General features: G+C 42.2%; 1 protein-coding gene across 6 annotated transcripts in view; it reads left to right on the top strand.

The window, feature by feature from the left end:
• LOC100517194 (uncharacterized) overlaps nt 1-25,725 on the top strand; it is an 80,037-nt gene that overhangs the window by 6,000 nt on the left and 48,312 nt on the right. For 2 of the 6 annotated variants that reach the window (XM_084994761.1, XM_021073071.2), the window contains exons 3-5: nt 400-523; nt 896-963; nt 1,619-5,348. The exons of 3 other annotated variants lie outside the window; for them this stretch is intronic. In XM_084994761.1, coding sequence (XP_084850887.1) covers nt 400-523; nt 896-963; nt 1,619-1,938 — 512 coding nt within the window. In that variant the 3' untranslated portion in view covers nt 1,939-5,348. Of the gene's footprint in view, nt 1-399; nt 524-895; nt 964-1,220; nt 5,349-25,725 lie in introns of those variants that run through there. One more of the 6 variants, XM_084994762.1, reaches the window with a different exon arrangement.

Raw genomic sequence — 25,725 nt, 5'->3', positions numbered from 1 at the left:
GGTTTCTGTTAAAGTGACAGAAAATTAAAATAAAAATAATTGCAGGCAGAAAAGTTGTAACATAAACAGAGAAGGCAGGATGCTGGCTGGGAACTCGCAGCACCAGGAGGCGAATTTGTTGTTACAGATTCTATATCTGCAGTGTGATTGGAGAGGCATGACTTTATTCCAACTTCCAGAAGAGAACGCATTTTCTTTGTAATACTTGTGCGAATGCCCACCAAAGTTAACACAGGCCAAAACCTTGAGGAACAAAAAATGGAACTGCATTCTGCTTGCAAAGCATCCAACTCCAAACTGAAGAATTGGTTGCGTACAGAAAAAGCAGAATTCCATTCAGAACACACTGACAGGCTCCACTAGACCCGTGGGGCTGATGCTCTTTTGTTTTGCCGACAGAAGGCGCAGATCCTTCTTGGGGAAGTCTCACTGAAACCAGGTCTCCCTGCTCTCCCAGGGGCTTCGGTTTTCCCAGTCTGCCTCTGCTTGTGACTCCAGAAAGACAAACTTCCGATTGGCCAAGGTACATCTCTGAGCAGATCTCTCTGGGGAAAGCCTGGTAATATGTGACTCTAATAGGAACCCTGGTGAGAGTGCCCTGTACCATTTTCCTGCCCCTGCCTGCCCTTTAACAGTCCCTTTTGGCCCAAGTCCAGGGCCCCTGCAGGGTCAAAGTCCAGCCGCTGGTATCCTCCGCAATCCTAGGCTTCTAATCCTAAAAGACACTAGAATTTTGGCTCACAACTTGATCAACTCACATTCTCCAAGTTAGAGGGGCAGCTGGGGGATCAGCAGATGGCCAAAGTCTGACCCCTTGATTGTCCCCTGTTGTGGGTCTGGCACCCCTCGACTTGCTAGTGGGTTTGGCAAACAACATGCCTCTCTCCTTTGTTAGAGAATCCACACTTCTTGGTTTCCACTGGGCCCAATGTAAATGCCATCTCCTCCAGGAAGCTTTTCCAGGTATGACTTCTCTTCTTTCTGCTCCCCAAATGAAGTCTCCCTTTTTCTGAACTCCCGTTGGTGCTCCCTCATCTTCTCTCTGGTAGATCCCTGGGCACATGTCTTTCCCCTCCTGTGACTGTGGGTTCCCTGAGAGCCCAATCAAGGCTCTGTGCCGAGTGGGTGCTTAAACAGCTTGTGTAACAGGGACGGCAAAATAGAGTGAATTCCGCGCATCCCCAGTTGCAATCGGATTTCAATTTTCTTTATTTTGAAAGCAACCAGGGCTAGAGGCGGAAGGACCCTGTCATCCCAAAGGTAGCAGACCTTCATCGCCAAGGCTTCAGGGAAGGCTCCCTGGCTGGACAGCGCGCGCGAGGGCTCTGTGTCGCCGGTGTGGGATGGAGAGGGGGAGACCTAGCCCGGCCTGGCCTCCCCTGGGCCCTCAGCCTCCCGAGCTCCAGAGCTGGCGTGGCGGGCTCCGGCTCCCTCCCGCTGGTTTCTCTAAGCCTGGTTTGCGCATCTGACCAATGGGGCAGCGACGCCGGCCGCGGGGCGCGCGGCAGATAGGTGAGATCAAGGCGCACACAGGGCTGGATGCCCGACACACCCGGGCTGCGCGCAATAAACGTGTGTGTCTTTTCCTGCCTCTCGCGTTTCTCGCCCTCTCTTCCAGCTACCGGGACCTGGCCGGACAGCCGAGGGCCGGGTGGCATCGGAGGGCGCTTCCGGAGTTCAGGCCGCAGCCTCAGGGGTGTCACGGCGCGGGGCCGCACGCAATGGAGACCTGCTCGGCTCCGGGGCTTTTCGCCCCCGGCAGGCAGGAAGGGGTTAACGGAGCCCCTCCCCCGCCCGCGCCAGAGTCCCCCGCGCTTTCCTCCCGAGGTCTCATTAGGGAACCCTCCCCGCTATTTTCAACATTTCCTCAATCAAGGCCCTTTAAATAGAGCTGCGCAAACAAATTGGCGGCAAAAGCGTAGATCTTGTCACGATTGAGACCAATCCAATATTTCAGCCTTGTTTGCTTTGCAATTACGGGTAGGCTTGTGGCTGCGATGCCACCGGGGCAAATCTGCCGCCGCCCGCTTTCTCTATGGACCTGGCGGTGGAGGAAAGATCCTCGGAGCCGCCGCGGGGAGGGGAGGGGGCGTCGCGGCCGGGAACGGGGAGGAGAGAGCGGGCGGGGAGGGGACCCGGGCGGCCGAGGCTTTCCAGCACCCGGTGCCAGGAGCGCGGAGCGTAGTTAAAGGGCTTCATCCTGGCCAGCGGCCGGCGTGCCCACAGTAGTGATACACTGTGCAGTGCTCATGTGGAGCCCTTGGTGTACCTCTCCCCAGCTTCCTTTCTTCCCTTTTCCACCCAATGATGCCCTTTCTCTCCAGCATTGGTTAGCCATTCCCGGATTCTCTCTCTGTCTCTCTCTCTCTGTCTCTCTCTCTCGATGGTAAACCTGTTAGCACGCTGTTCTGTTTTCTGTGGCTGCTTACTCTTGTTTGACGTTTTGTACAAAGTCACTTCAAATCGGCTGCAGGAGGAATAAAACTCCAAGCCCTTGGGCTGGGCTCCCTCGGGTGTGCGGCCGCTCCAGTCCTCCAGTAACCCGCGGGCCACCTTCGCAAGTGGCAGCGCCCGGAGAGTTCGGCCACCACAGGCCAGCCTCGTTGGAGTCGGCAGAACAGTAGTTAACTTGAATAAGGTCCTAAGTCTTATATTTCACAGACAATTAAATCTTGGCTGCTGTTTAACAAAATTGTAATATTTACTGTGCTCCATACCGAGGAGCACTTTTAAAGTCGAAAACAAATACTACATTTTAAAAAGAAAAATATGATAATAAATCTCTTTTTATGGATTCTCTCTGCATAAGAGGGAAACAACATGATTTAACTCCTCGACACCCCCACCTCCTTTCAGGCGCAGCTGAAGTTACACAGTTACCGTCTTTTAACCCACATTCTGTGTCTGGTGGGGGGGGGGAGGCACCTGCATTTGTTACGTTCCAGTTTCCAAGATTTCACACCCCACCCTGACCCTTGTAACTGAATGCAACAAGGATTACAATATAATTAGGTCTGGGATGTGAGGTCCATTTCCATGTGGATTCAAAAAACGTGGGCATGATGGGCAATTAATTTATAGTTTCATATTACTTTATAAATGACTACCCATTTTCTTCTCATGTCCAGGTGGGACGGTTGAGGCAGAGAAATATTTTTAAAAGTCTCTGGGGTATATATTAAAATATGCTTCTTTATTATTCAAAAATGAATAAGGTGTGGACCTACGTTTGTTTGCCGGTGGTTATAAAAGAAATGCCTAGCTGTTCTTGCCAAGTAGCAATCTCTTTTATGCTTTATTTATTTATTTATTTATTGGTTTATAATCCCACCTTCGCTCTTCTGGATTGTCTTCCTGTTGTCATGTTTTGGTTCTCAATTTTACTTAAAGAAAACCCCAGAAGTGGTGGTTTCCTAAAATTGTGTGATGACAAAGCCACAGAATAATATTTCAGATCCATGAGTCATGCACAACCATGCGTATTGCTCATGCAGTTTCCTAGCCGATTGCTATAGTATTTCTACAAGAATAGAAAGCAGTAGCTAGAAAGGGTACCATTTCGTAAGAATTCTCTCTTCACCCAAATAATTAGTCTGACGTATTGTTCAATGCAGAAATTGTATTACTTTCATGTGTGTTAATCTGTTTAGTATTAAAACTGCTAGAATGTTTTAACCATTAACATGTTTTGTCACACCACTTTCAAATGCGTGATCTCAGATAATTACGAAGATTTTGATGTTAATCCCATGTTAAGTGAACAACTATGAAAGTACCCTGAAAGCATTATTATGCTTATATAAATGCCAGCAAACACAATTGTACAAAGAACACAGATTTCTTTTTATCTGACATTATCCTATAGGGATATGCATTCATTTCTTTCAAAATTAGAGCAGTTTTCTATTACTTTTTAACAGATTTTTTCCAACACAGCATTTTGCCATGACTATAAACCACAACAACTTTGTTACTGACAGATAGATATTTTTCTTTCATTGTTATTCATTAGCTTCTTTGCAAACTCACTAAAATAGAATAATATACAAAAATATCAAAATAAAGAGAATAACTATTAGGGTCTACATATTTATTTAGGTAGGCTAATGTTATTAAAATTAAAAACATGTGCCTGGCATATAAATGTTACTTTAAGAATTCTTTTTTGGATGCAGTTATTATTTAAACCAACTCAGAATTTTCAAGTACTGATTTTTCCCTCTAAACAGGCATTGCATTGTTTTAAACAGTAGCTCCTGGAACCACCCTTAGTATTTTAGACTTCCAAACAACAATTGCAATTGAATAAATACCTTCAGCTGGGAGCACTTCCCTAATACCTTTGCAGGAAATAAGAGTCCCTGCTTCTACTGGGTGACAAAGAGGCAGTGCACTTGTGCAAGGGCAGAACTTACCAAAAAATGGAGTTTTCCTTTAAGATTGCTATGGTCCATCTAAAAAAAAATAGTGAAGATGTGAAATCAGAGAAAATGAGTAAGTGCTTTTTTCTCGTTACAGTTGTGAAACGATGGCTTAAGGAGGGATGCAAAATAAGAGCCAGGAGGCATGCAGTAACATAAAATCTGAAAAAGAAAGTTTTCTCAAGCAGGCTCTGGCTCTTGGTCTATAAATAGGAGAGGGATGTATTGGATCTGCATAACCCATTTTCTTTTCTTTTTTCATTTTTTTTTTAATTCAGTGACTCCCCCCCCCCCTTCTTTTCTTTTTCTTTTTTTCTGCACTCATTGCCATTCAGGGAACAGAAGTTCCTCGGCCAGGGATCGAACCCATGCTATGGCTGTAACCAGAGCCACAGCAGTGACATGCCAGATCCTTAACCTGCCGAGCCACGAGTAATTTTTAAAAGAGATTTTTCACTGGGTGAGGAAGCCCTATCAAGGAAATATATGTGAATTCTGACATATGGAGAAAAACTAGCTACCTTGATTTTTAATATTTGATTAAAATATTAAGCCACTATACTATTGTTCTTTCTAAATGAAGGCATGTTGTCACAACTGGTGTCAAAAAGCATTGGTTTCACCCCCCCAAAATTGTTGTTAAAGTAATAAAGTTATATCCATGAAATGATTTCCATGAATCCCAACTTGCTGCAAAAAGGTGAAAAAAACTTTTCTGGAAGAAAGCAGGCAACTTTGTTATTGGTCTGGGATAAATAAAGCAAGAAACTGCCTCTTATATTCATAGTAATTCATTCTGCTTTTTCAAACATTGTTCTTGTTATCTTGTGCTATTCAAGTAATGCTGGTGTCAGCAATAAAAAAATCAAAGAATTGAATCAAGTGACTATTTTTGCTTTATTGCAAATATAAATTATATATGGGCTACTGAAGTGCTTTGTTCATTGAATGCTGAATTTTTCACTTTTCAGATAGAGCGATATTTAATGAAGTGTTTATAAGGATAAATATGATGGTTCATCAAGGATAAAATAGCCATGTTAAGAAAGTGGCATTTCAGTCCATGTGGTGTGGGCTGTGCTTTGTAAATTATAGCACTTTTAAAATCACAATCTAGGTATTCATAAAGAGGACATCCAAGAAGAGAACTCAGGATTCCTCAACATTTATGGGCAAGAACTATCTGAATATGTGGAAATAATGGATGACACCCTGAGTTTTTCTCATTGCCTTGGTTGCTAGGAGTTTTAACTGATAATCTTAGATACATCTGAGCAAACAGTAAGCCAGATACATTTGATTGTATTATTGTTTATGCACTGCTTCATGGTAGAAATAATTTCAAGCAGTTTTTTCAAGGATTGGTAAGATACATTTTTCAAAATCTGTTTGTAGAAATAATTCCAGTAAATATAATTGTAACTTATATTGTTTATTATGAGATTAATGAGTCGCTCTGGTAAATATTTGATCCCAAGATGAAGCAAAATCACATTTAGAATGAGACAAATTTTAGAAGTTAATTCTGAGTACATTGTACAGAAATCTTAGTACATAGAAATAAAGTTATTATTATTGTGCATGTAAAGTAGCATACATAATTAAGAGGAAGTTTCAAGTCAGATGCACAATTTTGAATCTTGACTAGAGCAACTATCAGCATGGGATCTTGAGAAAATTACTTAAGCATCCTTAGCTTCACTTACCACATCTGGACAAGGTGGATAATAACTGTAGAGGCTGTCACAGTGTCATGATGACCATGTGGTGAGGTGATTCACAACGAGGCCCTTAGCTGAGGGTCTGACATAGAGTGCGTGCTTAATAAACACTAGCTCTTCTCTTTGGCATAGCAGTACAACAATAAAGAGTGATAGAGATACCTGCTAGATATCTTCCCGAGAGTCACGGAATGTTGGGGTGTTGACAACCCATGGGCTTCGTAGAGATTTGAATGAGGAGTCTACAGTGGCTTCCAGACCACCAGCTTGACAGGATGAAGGCAAAGTCTTTAGAGGCTCTAGAAAGTATAGGGACATGGTATTAGTGAGAGCAACCTGCCAAACTGACAGAGAAAATCCACCCTCATGCCCTCATGTCCATGTGTGGTGGTCTGTTGGTGTCTAGCACAAAAGTCTAAACTGGGGAAAACAACACCTTAAAGAACTAGGATACCCTAGGTCGATGGTCTCATTATTTTAATTGTGTACCCCAATAGTAACACATTTAAAGTATATTTATTGGAAAGTTATATATCCACACTACTTTGCTGATAAACCTGTGCAAAACCTGAATTTAAAAAGTTTGGGATAAGAGTTCCCATCGTGGCTCAGCAGGTTAAGGACCTGACATTGTCTTCTGGAGGATGCGGGTCCTATCCCTGGCCTTGATCAGTGGATAAAAGATCGAGTGTTGCCACAGGCTGTGGCATAGATCGCAGATGTAGCTCCAATTCGACCCCTAGCCTAGGAAGTTCCATATGGCACAGATGTGGCCCTAAAAAGAAAAAAAAAATGAGATAAAAAAATTAAACCATAGATTTAAATAGTTTAAGGTGAGATTCAGCCTTGTCAGTAGTGGATGCTAAACTACATTTTAAATAGTCTCAACTCATTTAAGGATGCTTTGATTGACTGACTGTTGGATTCATATTGTCTGCCTTTCTGCCTTGTTTTGTGGCTTTAGGACTACAGTATTTATCTTAGAGGGAGAACAGTATCAATTCTGTCATTTTCTCGCTGAAACCTGTATTTTTTGAATTATCTTCAATCTAAGGCTTGTTGCAGGAATCTTTTAAAGCCCTTTGTCTGTTTGGTGAAGGCTAGTTGAGTTAAAATTAAATTACATAATCTGCTTCCACCTAACTGAGCCAGATAAACCCTAACACATCTCAGTCCATGTGAGTTTGTGAGCGTGTCACCAAGTCCAAAATCTATTGCTCGCTGCAGGACAGACCAATAAATTGAAAGATGAGTTGCTGTGGCAAGGAATGGCCATTTTATTCAGAAAGTAAGCAGACTGAGAAGATGGTGGACTAGTGTCCCAAAGAACCATCTTACCTGAGTTAGAATTCGGGCTTATACAAAAAGGGGAGGGAGATGTGGCTGGTTGTTGCAAACTTCTTGGTGCTAGAATCCTTTGTTCTTTCAGCTTTCCTGTCTTGTAGATCTGGCTACAGTGTTCCTTTAAACCTTCAAATAGAAAAATGTTATTTTCTGTTCTGCAATATCTCTGCAGGAATGGAAAAGTGTTCTATCTTTGAAGGTCAGAGCACTGAGAATCAGCTATCAGGTATATTTCAGTCTATAGGTAACATTCTTTTAGTGATTAACTTATAGCAAAACCAATAGAATACAAACTTTAAAGTAAAATAAACAGATGCAATATGGGGTCAGATTTGTTCTTCCTTATCATTGAGGGGGAACTCCCAGCTCCTCTGCCCTTGAAATCTCCTTCACCCCATGGGTGCCTGGGGCAACTGTTGATGAGGACCAAGTGAGGCTGTTGGTGAATTCATTTCTGGCTGTTTACATAAACAAATGCAAAGAGAATTTGTAGTATGGTCTTCTTGAACCCCATTCTCTAGGCCATCACTGTCCTAGACTCAGAAATCTCTGTGGCTCCTGCCATTTCTCTACTTTGACATTCCATGGCAGAATGAATGGGACCTTTCAGGATCCTGGACTTTATTTTCTATAACTCCCCTTGTTTTACCTGCCATGTAGTTGTGTAGCTCTTTACTGTTTACAAGTTGCTTTCACGTATTTCTTTCAATTGAACTTGGCAGCTCTGGAGGACAGGTAAAGCAGGTCTGAGTCTGTCCATTCTAAAGATGTAAGAGTGACATTGATTGGAGACGTGAAATAATGGCCCACATTCACACAGTCATAGGTGGCAGAGCTGGGTTTGTGCTTGTCTTCTGAAAGCAGTTATGCCATTTCTGTTCCATCATCTTAACTGATTTTTAAGCTATGTTCATATTTATCTAAACTGAGGGGAGAGAGAGCTATAAAACTGAATGGAAGCAGTGGTTCTCAGAGGTGTTGGGAATGGATTGAGAGGAAGCCTGTAGGTTAGAATAAATGAGGCTCAAACGGAGTGATGTGGAGGAAGGGACTCAGCATTCATTAAACAGCTCTTTACACATACTATTCCTTTAATACAGTGTCTTACTTGGAGGAGTAGTTTTTAGATATCAGGAAACTGAGCTTCAGAGATGTTAAGGAACTTGTCTAAAGTGCACAGCTTTTAAGTTGTAGAGTTTAAAGAGAGCAGATATTGTTTTGAGATATACATACATGTACACATATATATGTACTATATGTAGTTATATAACAATAAGCCATATTTATCTGTATACATAGTTTTGAGATATATATATATATATAGGGATATATAGGAATGTGCGTATTTATTTGATCTCTGAGTAATGTTAAAAATAATAAAGTTTGTTAAATTTGAAAATCTTGCTAGCAATTTTTGTCTTGAACTGGATCTCTGGCTTTAGCTAAAAATAAACCATGACAACAGCACATGCCAAAGAGAATGCAGAGAAACTGTATCACTCGTGTGATACTGCTGGGAAGAAAAATGGGGCAGCTGGTCTGGAATACAGTTTGGCAGCTTTCTTTCTTTCTTTCTTTCTTTCTCTCTTTTTTTTTTTTTTTTTGTCTTTTTGCCATTTCTTGGGCCGCTCCTGCGGCATATGGAGGTTCCCAGGCTAGGGGTCTAATCGGAGCTGTAGACGCCGGCCTACGCCACAGCCCCAGCACCTCAGGATCCAAGCTGTGTCTGCAACCTACACCACAGCTCATGGCAACGCCAGATCCTTAACCCGCTGAGCAAAGCCAGGGATGGAACCCGAAACCTCATGGTTCCTAGTTGGATTCGTCAACCACTGAGCCACGACAGGAACTCTGTCGGTTTCTTAAAAAGTAAACATGCTTCTACTGTGTGACTCAGCAGTTGCACTCCTGAGCATTTATCCTAGATCAGTGAAGACTTAGGTTCACACAGAAACCTGTGCATGAATGTTTATAGCAGCTTTATTTGTAATAGCTCCAAACTGGAAACAACTCATATGTCCTTCAAAGGGCACACAAATTGTTAACCATTCTGTTAACAGTTAAACACATACTGTTAATCACAATACATCCATAATGTGGAATACTACTCAGCAATAAAAAGGAATAAATTATTGATAAGCTCAACAAACCAAAAGAATCCCTCCAGAAAAATGCTGGGGGGAAAAGCCAACCCCAATCATTACATACTTGTGGTTCCATTTATAGAGAATTTTTTTTTTCCTTTTAGGGTTGCACCTGCAGCATATTCAAGTTCCCAGGCTAGGCGTTGAATCTGAGCTACAGCTGAGATGTACACCACAGCCATGGCAATACCAGATTCGGGCCGCATCTGTGATCTATGCCACAGCTTGTGGATTCTTAACCCACTTGAGCAAGGACAGAGATCGAACCCACATTCTCATGGATACTAGTCAGGTTCTTAACCTACTGAATATATAGTATTCTTAAATGGCAAAATTATAGGGATGGAGAAAAGATTAGTGGTGACTACGGGTTAAGAGGGGGGAGGTAGAGGGAAAGTGGGTGTGGTTATAAAAGGGCAAGAAGAGGGATCCTGGTGATGGAAGAGTCCTGCATCTTTTTTGTTTGTGCCACACCTGTGGCATATGGAGGTTCCCAGCCTAGGGGTCAAATCAAAGCTGTAGCTGCTGGCCTATGCCACAGCCACAGTAACTCCAGATCTGAGCCGCATCTGTGACCTACACCACAGCTCACGGGAATGCCAGATCCTTAACCCACTGAGCAAGAACAGGGATGGAACCTGCATCCCTATGGATGCTAATCAGACTCATTTCCCCAGAGCCATGACGGTAACTCTGAGTCCTGTATCTTGACTGTACGATGTCAGCACCATGAAGGGGATGCTGCACTATCATTTGCAAGATGTCTGTGATCAGGAAAGACTGGGTAAATTGTTCATGGAATCTCAATAATTTTTTACAACTGCATGAGAATCTACAACTACCTCAAAATAAAAAGATTAATAAAAAAATGGGCTGCCCTTCAATGAGTGCAATCCTGTGTCTTCAGAACACCTGAAAACAGAGGAAGGTTGAGGCTGTACACAGGAGTTGTGAATTTTAAGGAGGATGTTCAGCACACCACAAAACTGAATCTATTCCCTCCAGTTTTTCTTGCTGATTATAGTGCATTCTTCCTGCTCTTTTAGGGAAGAAAAAGTGTCACCTCTCTTGTCCTAGCATTTCCTATGCTTTGCAAACCATGGTTATTTTTTAATCCCTTGGCTAATGAAACAATTACCCCCCCCCCTTTTTTTTGTAGGGCTGCATTAGCAGCATATGGAGGTTCCCAGGCTAAGGGTTGAATCAGAGCTGTAGCCACTGGCCTATGGCATAGCCACAGCAACACCAGATCCAAGCTATGCCTGTGACTTACACCACAGCTCACGGCAACGCCGGATCATTAACCCACTGAGAGAGGCTAGGGATTGATCCTTTGTCCTCATGGATACGTCAGATTTGTTTACACTGAGCCATGGCGGGAACTCCAGATGAAACTATACTACATCATATTTGATTGTCTCAATCTGTTTTTAAGTCAATCAGAGAATTTTTATGACCCTTCTTTTTTCTTTTCTACTTATTTTTTTTTCCTTTCTCCTTGTCTATGTGAACCTGTATCATACTATGTACAGCGAAAAACAATAGGTGCATATTATAGACAGAATCAGTACTGTCCTTTTTTTTTTTGGCCTTTTCTAGTACCGCTCCCACGGCATATGGAGATTCCCAGGCTAGGGGTCTAATCGGAGCTGTAGCTGCCGGCCTACGCCACAGCCACAGCAACGCCGGACCCTTAACCCACTGAGCAAGGCCAGGGATCGAACCCGCAACCTCATGGTTCCTAGTTGGATTCGTTAACCACTGTGCCATGACAGGAACTACAGTACTGTCCTTCTTAAAATGAGAAATATAAAGATATGTTGAGTTTCTGACAGTACCATATGCTTGTAGTATGCTTGGATGTTCTTATTTTTGGAGAGGAGTGGTGAAGATTATAAGTGTAACTGAAAAATAAAATCTATTGATGATTTGTTGAGAAGATAAAGTCATAACAGTATTGCTGGGGGCTGGTCTCACTTCCCCAGGCCACCAGCACAGCTCCAGGGCCTCGGCTAACACCTGACAATGCTGGAGAGTGATTTAGTCACTGCAGAGGAGCTGCCTTCATGACAAATAGGGGTTAAATTGGGAGAATTTCAGGACACATTTTGAGGAAGGATTAAATAAATCAGGGGACTTGCTGACAGCAAATAGTATCTTTGAGTGGCTGATTTGAAACACAGAATCAGGGAATGGAGATGAATCCCAGGTGGTCGTTGGGAGCTGGGAAAAGTCCCCATGAGAAGGGCTTGACTTAAGTCTCCACTTCATCTCAGCATTATTAAATAGTCTTCAAGTGATGCCTTATTAATGATCACCTGAGGAAAAGATTATGCAAAATACACCAGTGGAATTGAGATAGGTTAATCAAGGGAACGTTATTTATAGTTCATTTAAGTGATTCCCCTAGCCGTAAGGTTATAAGGCCCTAGAACTGCCTCTTTACAATCTTTCCAATTCTATCACTGCTTGCGTTATTATAAACACATCTTTTCCAAGGAACTGATGTGCATTTAATTTTTAATTGTCAGAAAGAAAAAGAATTTTTTATTCCAACAATGCATTAAGTGCTTATTCTCTTACAATGGTGAATAATAAGTTGTATTCAAGGATGCCATTTTTGGATGTTGAAATGAAGCCTTTTAACTCAACTAGCTGGCCATGGAATGAGAGAGGCCAAGAAAGGTGATTGGTGCTACACAGCCTGAAAAACATGGGTATTTCCAACTCCTTAGCAGGAGGAAGTGGTGGGGGACAGGGGTAGGGGGAGCTGTGAGACAGGTGAACACAGAGAAACAAAAATTCCTGGTTCCACAACTATTCAGGAGCATTTAGAATGGCTGGGCCACCTCACTTTATAGTTTTCCTGGACCAGATAGACAAAGAAAAAAAAAAAAACAAAACCCCAAACAAAACCAAAACCAAAATCTTGCAACCACCACCAACACAATGAAAACTTTAATACAAGCCAAAACAAAAATTGAGCTTTTATGAGGTTGACTTAATGTCAGGAAAAGAATGATAAACTTTGGAGAGGAAGAAAGAAATCATCAAAGCCAGGAGAAGCTCAAAGTGGAGTTTAATAGCAGCTATCGTATTGCGCCCAGGCCTGGACCACTTCTGATGCAGCTGTTTCGTTTTAAGATGCTCCTGATCCTGATCCACTCACACAGCCTCCTCAGTGACCCGGGCGCACACACCCAGGCCCTCTCACCGTCCTAGATAACCGGAAACTCCTCAGAGAATTACCCCAGAGGCAGCGTGCATGGAAACCATGAAACCCAAGATAGCAGTTAGCTGAATCACATCTGAGGTTAAGCCCAGGGAACAATTAGCAATATCGGGCATCTCCTTGTACCTGTCAAAATTGCACTGATGGCATTTTGGGCAAATTACGCACTGTGTGGGGAAGTTATCTTTTATGTGCAATATCAGTGGATCTTGGGTAGTAACTCGGATACATTTTTTTTTTTAATACTTAAGGACAAGAGTGGTTATAAGCTTCTTGCGCTGGAGGATCTTTTAATTATTTTTTATTAAAAAATTTTTTTTGACCATGCTCACTGGTATGTGGAAGTTCCCAGGCCAGGGATTGAACTGTGCCACAGCAGTGACCAGAGCCACAGCAGTTACAATGCCAGCTCATAACCCACGAAGCCACCGGGGAACTCCTTTAGGATCTTTTTAACCTTTGCAAGACATTGGCCCTTTCATAGAGTTCATTGTATCTAGTGGTGAGCTTTGACTTCCTCTTCACAAAAGGAGGATGTTTTATTATAAGTGTGAATGTTCCCACGGGGCAGTGAGCATCTCTAGGACAGCATGAGGTCCTAGCAATTAGACAAGACCTGGTTCCACTCTACAGCAGAAATCAGAGGTTGGAATACTACTACTACTGCTACTGCTACTGCTACTGCTACTGCTACTGCTACTGCTACTGCTACTGCTACTGCTACTGCTACTGCTACTACTACTATGTGCCAGGTCCTATTCAAAGTACATTTCCCATATTAACTCATTTTTCATAGTTACCAACAAAAATACTGTTACCATCCCTATTTTACTGATGAGCAGCTGTGGCGCAAAATAGTTTTGTCTGGCACAGCTAATGAGCTCTACAGGGTGGAGCAAAACCCACTGTTATCTGCTGCCATTCACTCAAGAGCCACATATTCACCTGGCATCTAGCTCATGACAGGCATTGGGGTCTCTGCAGGCAAATTTTAGCAACTTGAAGTGGATGCTTCTGCCTCCTTTGAGCTTATAACCTATTGGGCATAAAGGCTAGTGACTTTCTGTGTAAAGAACTTGGTGTTGTGAGAGGGTATTAGACAGTGTCTGTCTGGCATGTTGATTTTTTTCTCTTTTTCTTTTAAGGGCTGCACCTGCAGCATATGAAAGTTTCTGGGCTAGGGGTGGAATCCTTGCTACAGCTAAGGTCTATACCACAGCCATGGCAACTCTGGTGTGGCAATGCCAAGCCACATTTGCGACCTATGCCACACCTTGTGGCAACGCTGGATCCTTAACCCATGGAGTGAGGCCAGGGATTGAACCTGAATCCTCATGGAGACAACGTTGGGTCCTTAACCCGCTGAACCACAACAGGAACTCTTGGCATGTTGATTTTGATATAAGCTCCTTTGTGAAAACAGGGAGCCTACCCCCTCCCCCACAGCTGTGCTTGTCTTCCTTCTGCTCCCCATCCAATTGGTAGGGGAGTCAGCTCATTAAACGTGAATCCTCTGCATCAGGCTCCTTCCCTACACACTGGCGTGTCCTCAGGTCTCAGGCTAGGTGGGCAGCCTTCCTACCTGGATATGACTGGACCAGTAACAGTGGCAATAGGGGTGGGGGGGTGGGAGTTGGGGGTGGGGTGATCTCAGAATGCATCACTCCTCTCATTTTTGCTTTATTTTGATGTACAACCACACAACTCTGGAACGTGCCTCTCCGGGATCACCAGCCCAGAGATGGCCTCCAGAGGAGGTTTAGAGAAATTCCAAGGGCTCTTTTTTTAAAAAATAAATGTTACTGGAGTATTGTTGACCTACAAAGTTGTGTTAGTTTCAGGTGTATAGCGAAGTAAATCAGTTATGGATATATATCTATGTATCCATGCATTCCTTTTCAGATTCTTTTCCCATATAGGTTATTACACAGTATTGAGTAGATTTCCCTGTGCTATGCAGTAGATCCTTGTTATCTACCTATTTTATATATAATAGTGTGTATATGTCAATCCCGACTCCCTAATTTATTCCCTCCCCTTTTCCCTCCAAGGGCTCTTTTATACGAAGGAATGTCCTAGCTACTTCTGAAAGTCACATCTATCACCTTGGACCTCTGCCTAACCAATTCTGTCTGGATCTTTTGGAAACCTTAAGATTATTTCCTCCTGGGATTTAAACTCAGAATTAAGTGGAAACAATTACATGAGGTAGATCTGAGTCTAGTTTGGGGGGCTTTTATCCTGCATTCCATCTGGAATTTCCCCTGGGGCCTAGGCTTTGTGATCACAGGCTGGGTTCCCAAATTCAGGTGGTTGGGATTCATTCATTTATTCTTCAGTGAATGTTTATTGAATGCCTATTGTATGCAAGACTTAAAATAAATCAACCTGAGGTCCTAGAGGTTGTTAGTTTTCTAAAAACAGAAATGCTAGCTTTAGATGCATGTGAGTATTTAGAATGCAAAGGAAATAACTCACAGGTTATTCAGAAAACAATGATTCATCTGCTCTGGAGGACAATATTCAATTTCAAAACATACTGATATGTATAAGCACATTTGGGAGTGGGACAATGTAATTATTATGGGTACATATTTAGTCACCAACCCTGAGAGCCAGCCTCTTCCGAATGTGTAAATAAGTTAGAGTTTTATTCATACTAATGATAATGAGAGTGACGTGTGCGTGGAGTGAATCTGTGGTTGAAGGCTCAGCTGATTAGGAGCTGTGTTCTGTGGTTTTTGCCACCTGTGTGTGATTAAACCCTGCAGAATGGAGTCTGTCCCCGTGCATTTGGTTTATGAAGAAAACTAGTAATGTGATATTGAATTAATGATCCAGTTTCTCAAAAGGAGAGACTATTGGCCTAACACCTTCCTAAGTTGTAGCTGTCAACATGTTGAGTATGCTTCTAATGGGAGCGAGGCGGGAGAAAGGAAAAGTTTTGTAGGAAAGGTTATGTGATATTAATAAGAACCACATTCTGTTTGAAGTTCTCTCAAATTATATGTGCTTTATCTTACTAAAAATTGAACCATTCAAAAACAATAAATCCTCCTTTTCTATGGCCCACAAATGATCAGCATTTTGGATGATCAAAAAATTTTTGTCCTAAAGATATCCCCATTTCTCACCCAGCTTTATTTGCTAGTATTGATTTACAGCTGAAAGCACCACTTCATATTTTTTCCAAGCATAAAAGTCATAATGTGTTTTACCAATACTCCAAAGAGCTTAAAATCTGTGAACCTCTGTATTCCTATTTTTAAAAATTCTTCTATAAGAATGTATTCAAATTGGTTAAACAGATGGCTTTCTATTTCTGAAAAAAAAAAAAAAACTGCCAAAAATATTCACCTTGAGATGGAGAACTCATAGGTTAAATTTCATTCTGGAGTGCACTTTTACAACCAAGTAATTAACCTTTGAAAATGAGGGTATTTGAAGGAAACAAGGAAAATCTTAACGTGGAGATCTCACTAACCCTGGTATGGTAATCATCTCAGAGATGCTCCAGAAAGTTAGTAATTAAAGACTTTAAAATATTTTGCAAGCATTGTTTGATTTTCCAAGTGTTTTCTCTCTTTATTACAATAACATTGAGAGAAGTACTTCAAGGAGCACTTTTTCATAACAATAGGAATGGGCACAAAATTCTTGGAAGATGGAGGTGCTGATATTAGTCAGTTGGTTTTCGTCAGTCTCTTTAAAATTACTTCTTTAAATGAAAGTATAATTGATTTACAGTGTCGTGCCTGTCGGTCACTTTTGTTGGGTGCTTACCACACATGGAAGACACTTGTGGAAGCATCTTCCACACTTGTGAAGGGATAAGGCACATTATAACCTGTAGTTTAGGCAGGCTAAGAAGAAAGGGATTGAAGAAAATTTAAAAGGGAAAATAGAGAGGAACAATAGGTAGAGCGCTGAGGTAGTAAATGACTGCTGTCTGAGACATTTTGTTGGTAACATTAGTTGAAAGAACGAGAGGCCCTTACGGGATGGGGTGGACAGAAAGGAGTTCCTCTCCTTGCAGCTTGCTCTCAAACTGGAGAGACAGACAGAATTTGGGTTCATGGGGGGAGAAGAATACCCTAGAAGGGAGAGGTTTCATTTCGGAGCCAGAGAGATCTGTGTTCAAATTGCTCTTGAGATGTGGAATTTGGGGAAATTACTTCCCTTTTCTGAGCATCTTGTGGAAAATAGGTATAATAGTGACTGCTGCTTAATTTTTAGAATTAAGTGAGATAACATATCCAAAGTGATACATGTTAAACACTCCATCCATGCTAATACCCTTCATTGGAGAGAACCCCCTGAACAAGCATGGAGTGAGGAGAGCGCTGGCCGTGTCCATGGCAATGAGAGTCTATTGTGAGTCCTGGTGGGAAGGACTAAGTAAACATAGTGGAGGGAGATGAAGTGGAAAGATCAATTAGGATCAGAGTCAATCAGTTCTCTCTTCATTCAACATTGACTGAACTCCTTTCATGTGGGAAGCCCTCCGCTATGCATGGGGATGCAAAGACGGAAAAAAAAAAAAAAAAAAAAAAAAAGACTAAGCCATGACTTTCTACTGGATGTGAAGGTAAGGAATTGAAACTTTATCCTGGGAGGAGCAGTGTCTTTCAAGAGAGGACAAGCTTAAAAGTGGTATTTTGGATGGTTCACTGGAATACACTTCTCGAGACCCAAGATACACATTCAGTTGTTGTCTCCTGGTTGGGGATTCATGAGCCTGCCTCCCTGTGGACCAGGATCCTGTTGCAGCTCATCCCTATGATGGAAAGTCCATTCAAATGGATGAGGAGGAAGGGCTAATGGGAAATGTCTCGTCCCTTGAAATATAAGTGTGGCAGTGATACTGCTCATATTACACTGGTGGTGAAATTTCTCATCTAATCTGGGATTTTCTGCACTCACTAAGAATTGAGTTGGGGCTATAGTCATGGTGACCCTTAGAAATTGTCACCAGAATCACTGTATATTCAAAGCTGAGGACAACCTGAGAGTGCAGTCCGTGCCTGTGTGTCCCATGAGTAGAACCTCCCTCCATGGTGGTAGGTCTCTGTAGTCAGAGGCCCCAGACACACAAAACACATGGACACTCAACCAAAACTGGTAGATGGAGCACAGATGTCTCTTCATGAAGCTTTGCCTGGATAAACAGCTTCTATATCTTCTACCCACAAGTTCTTGGCTCTTGTTCTTACCTCTGCTTTTATCAATTACTATCCTTATCTCTACCGCCCTTTTTAAAGCCCAAGGCTCTGGAGAACACGGATCAAATGAGATGTAGAATCTATTACTTTTCTGGGATCCCCTAATACATCCTGGTTAACTTCTATTTCAATGGTCACTTTATTTCAGGGCTGGTACCATGTTGAATTGTGTTATAGAACTGAAATACAATTCTTTTTTTTTGCTTTTTCAGGGCTGCATCTGGGGCATGTGGAAGTTCCCAGGCTAGGGGTCGAATCTGAGTTGCAGATGCCAGCCTACACCACAGCCAGAGCCATGCCAGATCTGAGCCATGTCTGTGATCTCCACCACGGCTCACTGCAACATAGGATCCTTAACCCACTGAGCGAGGCCAGGGATTGAACTGCATTCTCGTGGATAATAGTAATAGTCAGGTTCTTAACCACCTGAGCCACAATGGGAACTCCTATATTATTTTATTTATTTTGGGTTTTTTTTTGGCAGTACCCTTGGCATATGGAAGTTCCCTTGCCAGGGATCAAACCTTCACCATAGCAGCGACCCAAGCCACTGCAGTGACAAACTGGATCCTTAACCTGATGCACCACAAGAGAACTCCTGTATGTTACTTTACACCCGGCTTTGACATTCCTCCACACAGACGTCTATCTACCCAGCATTCAACCTACACTTTTTCTTTTTTTTTTTTGGTGGCTATGTAACTCAGGTGGTTAGGGCATTGAGCTAATGAGAGCAAGGTCACAGGTTCAGTCTTTGTGTGGGCCAGCAAGGTTTGCTTTGTTCAGTGGCCACAGACCAGGTCCAGCCAGCTGTCTAGCATATGTCTGCCCCAGGTCATAAGAGGACATGGCAGGAGTGTGTGGATGGACAAGAGCAAATCCATCACCACCATTAGGGAAAGCCAAGCCAAGCACGTGTCCTCCTAATGGGGGTCAACAATGTCTCCTTCAAATGAGGTTGACATTTTAATACCTCTCACTGAGAGGGCCTTTTGAACACTAAATTTAAACAGCGTTGCTTTTTTGGCATGAATTCATTTCTCTACTACATAGAAGGCTGTATAAGCCCTTAGATGATTACAGATTTCCAAATACAGATTAATGATTGAATATTGGAAGAGTCGGCTTGGTATTAAAAAAAGAAATTTCAGGGAGGCTCTTCAGTTATCTCTCTTTTCCTTAAAATTTGTTTAAGCCAGTGAAATAAAAAATTTAATCAGTTCTCCAGAGAGTGATTGATAACCATTACCCCCATTTAAGAATGAAAACACTTGGGCGTTCCTGTCGTGGCTCAGAAGTAACGATCTCGACTAGTATCCATGAGGATGTGTTTCCATCCCTGGAGTCACTCCGTGGGTTAAGGATCTGGCACTGCTTTAAGCTGTGGTGTGGGTTGCAGATGTGGCTCAGATGGGGCTGTAGCTCTGATTTGACCCCTAGCCTGGGACCTCCACATGCTGTGGGTGCGGCCTTAAAAAATAAAAAGAGAGAGAATGAAGACTGTAATTAAATTTTCTCATAGTTAGCCCATTAAAATGTTAGCAAGAAGGAGGCATAATTAATTCAGTATTATTTAACTTTGTGATCATTGCCATAACCACATAGCCCAACTTTCATTTCTATGCAAATATGGTCCCCAAATTACTTCATTGTTTAGCATCATGTCTGTTAGATTTCAAACTGGATCAAAATTAGCTCCATTCCAGAGTGCTTTGCCTCAGCTCTTTCCCTCAGTTGGGTCTTTGTGATGCAAAAAGGCATTTGATAAGAGAAGAGTGGAGGGCACAGGACAAAAGGGACACTTGGCACGAGCAGGCTGGAGACTGATATATTGGGAATCCACTTAAAATCCATTTGTTACGAGTTCCTGTTGTGGTGCAGTGGTTAATGGATCTGACTAGGAACCATGAGGTTGCAGGTTCGATCCCTAGCCGCGCTCAGTGGGTTAAGGATCCAGCGTTGCCATGAGCTGTGGTGTAGGTCACAGACGTGGCTCGGATCCCACGTTCCTGTGGCTGTGGTGTAGGCCAGCGGCTGCAGCTCTGATTAGACCCCTAGCCTGGGAACTTCCATATGCCTTGGGAGCGGCCCTAGAAAAGGCAAAAAGACGAAAAAAAAAAAAAAAAAGAAAAAAGAATCAATTTGTTAAGCAAACATTAGACCAATGATAATGGAAACATTTTGAATAGGTCAGACATTTGCAAGATTAGAAATGAAAAACATAAAATTGATATACTGTGAAAAACCTGCAGCAAGTGGAAGTTCCAGTGTCAGAGATGGAACCTGAGCCATAGTAGCCACCTGAGCTACAGCAAAGACAATGTCAGATGCTTAACTACTAGGCCCAGGGAACTCCTGATGTATTGTGAAAAGTTTTGCTCCTTCCCCCGTCCCTCAAGTCTACCTCCCTTGTAGAGCCATTTTTATTAGTTTCTTGGTTCTTTATGCAAATATATCTGAAACCCTCCTCTCCTTTAATGCAAAAATTAATACACCATAAACATTGTTGTTTTGTTTTTGGTTGTTTTTGGTCTTTTTAGGGCTGCACCCAAGGCATATGGAAGTTCCCAGGCTAGGGGTCAAATCGGAGCTGCACCTGCACCTGCCAGCCTACACCACAGCCACAGCAATGTGGGTTCTGAGCCACAACCTACACTGAAGCTCACGGCAGTGCCGGATCCTTTACCCACTGAACAAAACTGGAGATCAAACACGAGTTCTCATGGGTACTAGTCGAGTTAGTTACCACTGAGCCACAAGGAAGACTCTACCACCTATTTATTTATTTATTTGTTGGCCACACTCGTGGCATGTGGAAGTTCTTGGGCCAGGGCGCCAACCTGTGCATGCCACAGCAGGTACAGTGCTGGGTCCTTGACCTGCTAAGCCACCAGGGAACTCTTTATGCAACCTCTTTATCTTTTTTTTTTTTTTTTTTTTTTTGTCTTTTCAGGGCCACTCTCATGGCATATGGAGGTTCCCAGGCTAGGGGGTTAATCGGAGCTGTTGCTGCCAGCCTATGCCAGAGCCACAGCAACGCAGGATCCGAGCTGTGTCTGTGACCTACACCAAAACTCACGGCAACGCCGGATCCTTAACCCACTGATTGAGGCCAGGGATCAAACCCACAACCTCATAGTTCCTGGTCGGATTCGTTAACCACTGAGCCACGATGGGAACTCCCTCTTTAGGCAACCTCTTTAAACTACCCCTCCTGATTCCTATTACTAAATCATCCTGGCTGCATCTGGGGCCTTTCTTCCCAGCTCTGCCACAGAATAACTATGGAAAGGATCTTGATGAATTTGGATCTAGGATGTGACATGGGAGGAAAGAGAAATCATTCTAAGTGGAAGAAACAGGACACCCGGTGGTAATAAAATGTTCCATGTATGTGCTAATCACCAGTCACAGGTAGCTACTGACCACTTGAATCGGTACTGTAAATAAGCAACCGAATTTTTTTATTTTGTTTGACTTTAGTTAATTAATTAGATTTATTAATTAATGTTCCCTTTTTGGCCCCACCTGAGGCATACGGAGGTTCCCAGGCCAGGAACTGAATCTGAGCCTCATCTGCCGCCTACGCCATGCCAGAGTCTTAACCCATGCACTGTAGTGGGAACTCCAACTTTAGTTAATTTAAATTTGAATTGAAATGGTCACATGTGAACTAGTGGCTGCTGTACCAGACAGCTTTAAGCGATGCTGAACATGTAGAACCAAAGCATTTAAGAAAAAACAAAAGAGCTAGAATAGACCTTAAAGTTTACCTAGTCTGGTGTTTTGATTTTGCAAGTGAGGGGAGTTTTACACATGGGAAAATTGAAGCTCAGAAGATGAAATGCCTCATCCAAGGACACATGGGTGTTGATGAGGAGAGTTGGAAGCTGGCCTTCTGAAGCTCTTACTTCTAGTTTGGTGGATTTTGACCCCACATGCTGCTTCCCCAGTTACATCAGCAGGGCTGCAGCCACAATCAGTTAAAGAGGGTCGATGCGTGGATTGAAAAGGTGAGGTTGAGCTTAGACCTTCAAACCAAACAACCGAGAGATACCTGCTGGAGTTGGTGCCAGGCTCTGAAGCCAGGAGGGATGTGCAAATGACATAAAGAACTCAGTTTCCTAACATAGGTATTTCTACAGACTTGACCCATATTTAAAATCTCTAACACAAGAGGTAAAAGACGTTGATATCATTCAAACTTAACAGTGGTTTACCTGAAGCAAACTTCTGCTCCATTCTTGTATTCTATATTAATTACGCATCCTCATTCATCACCACAAGCAGCTATACCGTTTCTGGAGTTTTAAAATATGACAGGAAAGGAGTTTCCATCGTGGCTCAGTGGTTAACGAATCTGACTAGGAACGATGAGGTTGCGGGTTTGATCCCTGGCCTTGCTCAGTGGGTTAAGGATCTGGTGTTGCCGTGAGCTGTGGTGTAGTTTGCAGACTCGGCTCGGAGCCCGTGTTGCTGTGGCTCTGGTGTAGACTGGCGGCTACAGTTTCGATTAGCCCCCTGGCCTGGGAATTTCCATATGCCACGGAAGCGGCCCTAGAAAAGACAAAAAGACAAAAAGACAAAAAGACAAAAAAATAAATAAATAAATAAAAATAAAATATGACAGGAAAGTGGTCTGTTTCAGGATTATATTCCTGTAGAATGGTAATAATGACAGAGAATTAATTAGTATCAAAGCTGTGTTGTTAGGTCACAGAAAGGTTATCTGACCTGTATATTTATTTATTCACTTATTTTTTACTTTTTTTCTTTGTCTTTTTGCCTTTTCTAGGGCCGCTTCCGTGGCATATGGAGGTTCCCAGACCAGTGGTCCAATCAGAGCTGTAGCCACCAGCCTACGCCAGAGCCACAGCAATGCCAGATATGAGCCACTTCTGTGACCTACACCACAGCTCACGGCAATGCCAGATCCTTAACCCACTGAGAAAGGCCAAGGATTGAACCTGAAACCTCATGGTTCCTAGTCGGATTCGTTAACCACTGAGCCTCTATGGGAACTCCTTATTTTTTACTTTTTAAAAATTGAAGTATAGTTGATTTACAATGTTATGTTAGTTTCCCATGTATAGCAAAGTGATTGAGTTACACACACACACACGCACACACACACACAGTATATATTCTTTTCCAGATTCTTTTCCCTTATAGATTATTGTAAAATATTGAGTGTATTCTCTGTGCTTACAGTAGGTGTAAGGTTGTATATTTAAATCAGTAAAAAAGTATTGTCTATTATCTTTTAGCCATAGCTGGGAAATCAAATCCTCTCTTGGCTTACTGAAGTCTGAGTACTGCATGGCAATATTTCCAGAGTTTATTAGGCAAAACAAATGAGACCCAAGTGCTCATAGAACGTTATGAAAAGTCAACACAAAGAAATGGAAAGTATTAGAAACACGATTGTCTTTGGAAAAGGAGACACAAATGTAAGTAAAACGGGGAACAAAAAAGCCATCTATTATTTAAGGTGGAAGTCCACATCGTGGATGTTTCTTAACATTTTTTTGTGTCTCTGATTTTACAGAGGTAATGTGTGCTTCATGTATTCAGCTAGGGAAACAAAGATTTAAAAAAACAACTAAAAATTACTCTTGGAGTTTAATCTAGTGGCTAGGACTCAGTGTTTTCACTGCTGCTGCCTGGATTCAATCCCTGGTCTGGGAACTGAAATCCCACATCATGCCACTGCAGGCGGGTGTTCATTTCTTTTTCCCTTCTTTACAAAAACATAGTTTTAAATATTTAGTTACTTCATATTGTAGAGAATTTTGTATGACAGTTTTTCACCTAATCTTAACTGAGTTTTGACTGGGGAATTTTTTTGAGTGAAGAACTTTTTTTTTTTTTTTTGCCTTTTTTTTTAGGGCCACACCTGTGGCATAGAGGTTCCCAGGTTATGGGTTAAATCAGAGCTGTAGCCACTGGCCTACGCCACAGCCACAGGAACGTGGGATCCAAACTGCGTCTGTGACCTACACCACAACTCAAGGCAACACCGAGATACTTAACCCACTGAGCAAGGCCAGGAATCGAACCTGTGTCCTCATGGATACTAGTCGGGTTTGTTACTGCTGAGCCACGATGAGAACTTTGAGTGAAGAACTTTTGTTAGGGGAGCCTGGGCAAGTTGGGAAACCATGCAGTGTTTTCCGATTCTGCAGGTTCTTACTATGGATGTTAACAAATTGTTTCTTGTGATCAATTGTTAACGACTCCCAAAGTTTCCTATGTTGGCGTGCTTTAGTAAGTGGGTAAAATAATCTGTCTTGGTGCCTTATTCATCAACCAGCTGCCTATATGTCCCATCCATCAGTCTTCTCCAAGTACTTTTTGTGGTCTCACTGGAGTCCCCAGAGCTGCCAGTTCAGAAAACACTGTCATCAATTGGCAGGGGCCAGGAATTCCCAGGTGTCTCCTTTGCATATAGAGATCTGATTTGGTTTAGGGGCTTCTAGAGTGGACTTTGAAAGTCTTCTTTTTCCAATGAAACAAATTCATGTAATCATGTTACTTTTATTGTGTGGACTTCTTCTATGCTATGTAAATGACTTCACATATTGTTTTCTTTAGTTCTGGAAGGGACCCCTGATTTGGCAACGGGATAATTTGTTAGTGTCTGTTTTTGCTGCAAATGATCTATTTGAAAAGTTGCTAAAAATATTTGGTCCAACTTGGGTAACCTAAAATGATACTCGATACTCAACTAATCTTGGACTTTATAAATCAGTTTCTCATCCTCAGAGGAATTTTTTTTTAAATAGATGTTGCTTCCTGCACAATTATTGCCTCCTTTGATCTCAAACTACATTTGGTCTTTCAGATAAGGAAGCCCAATAATTCCTCAGCTATAACTTCAGCAACACAGATAACTATCATGCATCGTGTGACATGCAATTCATTACGCAGTTGTGAATAACCAAGCATGGTCTTATATTAAATGTTTTACAGCTCATCTCTTCATGGCTCACTGAGTTAATGTAACACTTAGGACTGTCTTTGTGTCCAGGAGGGCTAAAACAACTCTTTATAAAATGGCATATGATATTTAAATTGAAACATTTTAAGACATCTCAGAAGAAGGAAATGCTATAGCGAAGTAAATCTCCATATGTAGCTTAGTTATTTTATTTTAGTCTATCCAATAAAGGGGCCTCCTTTCTTTGATGTGTCTAGTAATTCTCATTATTGCCTTCCAGATAAACTCAATGAATATGCAGAAGCAAAATGTGGTCTTCAGAACTCTCATGATCAGCATTTACTGATGTTTCATCATCCTTCTTTATCCATTTTATAATGTACCGTCAAGTTATTTGCAGGGCATAAAGACCTCTTTGGAATGTAATAGGAAACAAAAGATTGGTTCAAGATCTGATCGCATACTTCAGGACAATCTTCCTACAGTTTTCAGTTCACCAGATAAAGAGTTGGCAGAGTGGAGAGGGCTGGAAGAGCAGTTTCCTAATTTTGAGTGTTTGGCAAGCTGGAATTCCACCTGCTAAAACTTAACAGTGTAGAGATTGTTATCCAGTGGGTACATTTGCAACTTTCTGTTTGGTGCTCAATAAAGCAGACTGTATTACTGTGCTGGAAAACTTTAACTTGCTGCTCATATGAGTA

Source organism: Sus scrofa, chromosome 14, assembly GCF_054392235.1.
Source record: "Sus scrofa isolate SSC_HxYL_T2T_F1_AM1 chromosome 14, Sscrofa_HxYL_maternal_Yorkshire_Landrace_v2.0, whole genome shotgun sequence".
NCBI lineage: Eukaryota > Metazoa > Chordata > Mammalia > Artiodactyla > Suidae > Sus > Sus scrofa.
Note: the sequence above shows the minus strand (reverse complement) of the source record. Positions and strands in the feature narration are given on the sequence as shown.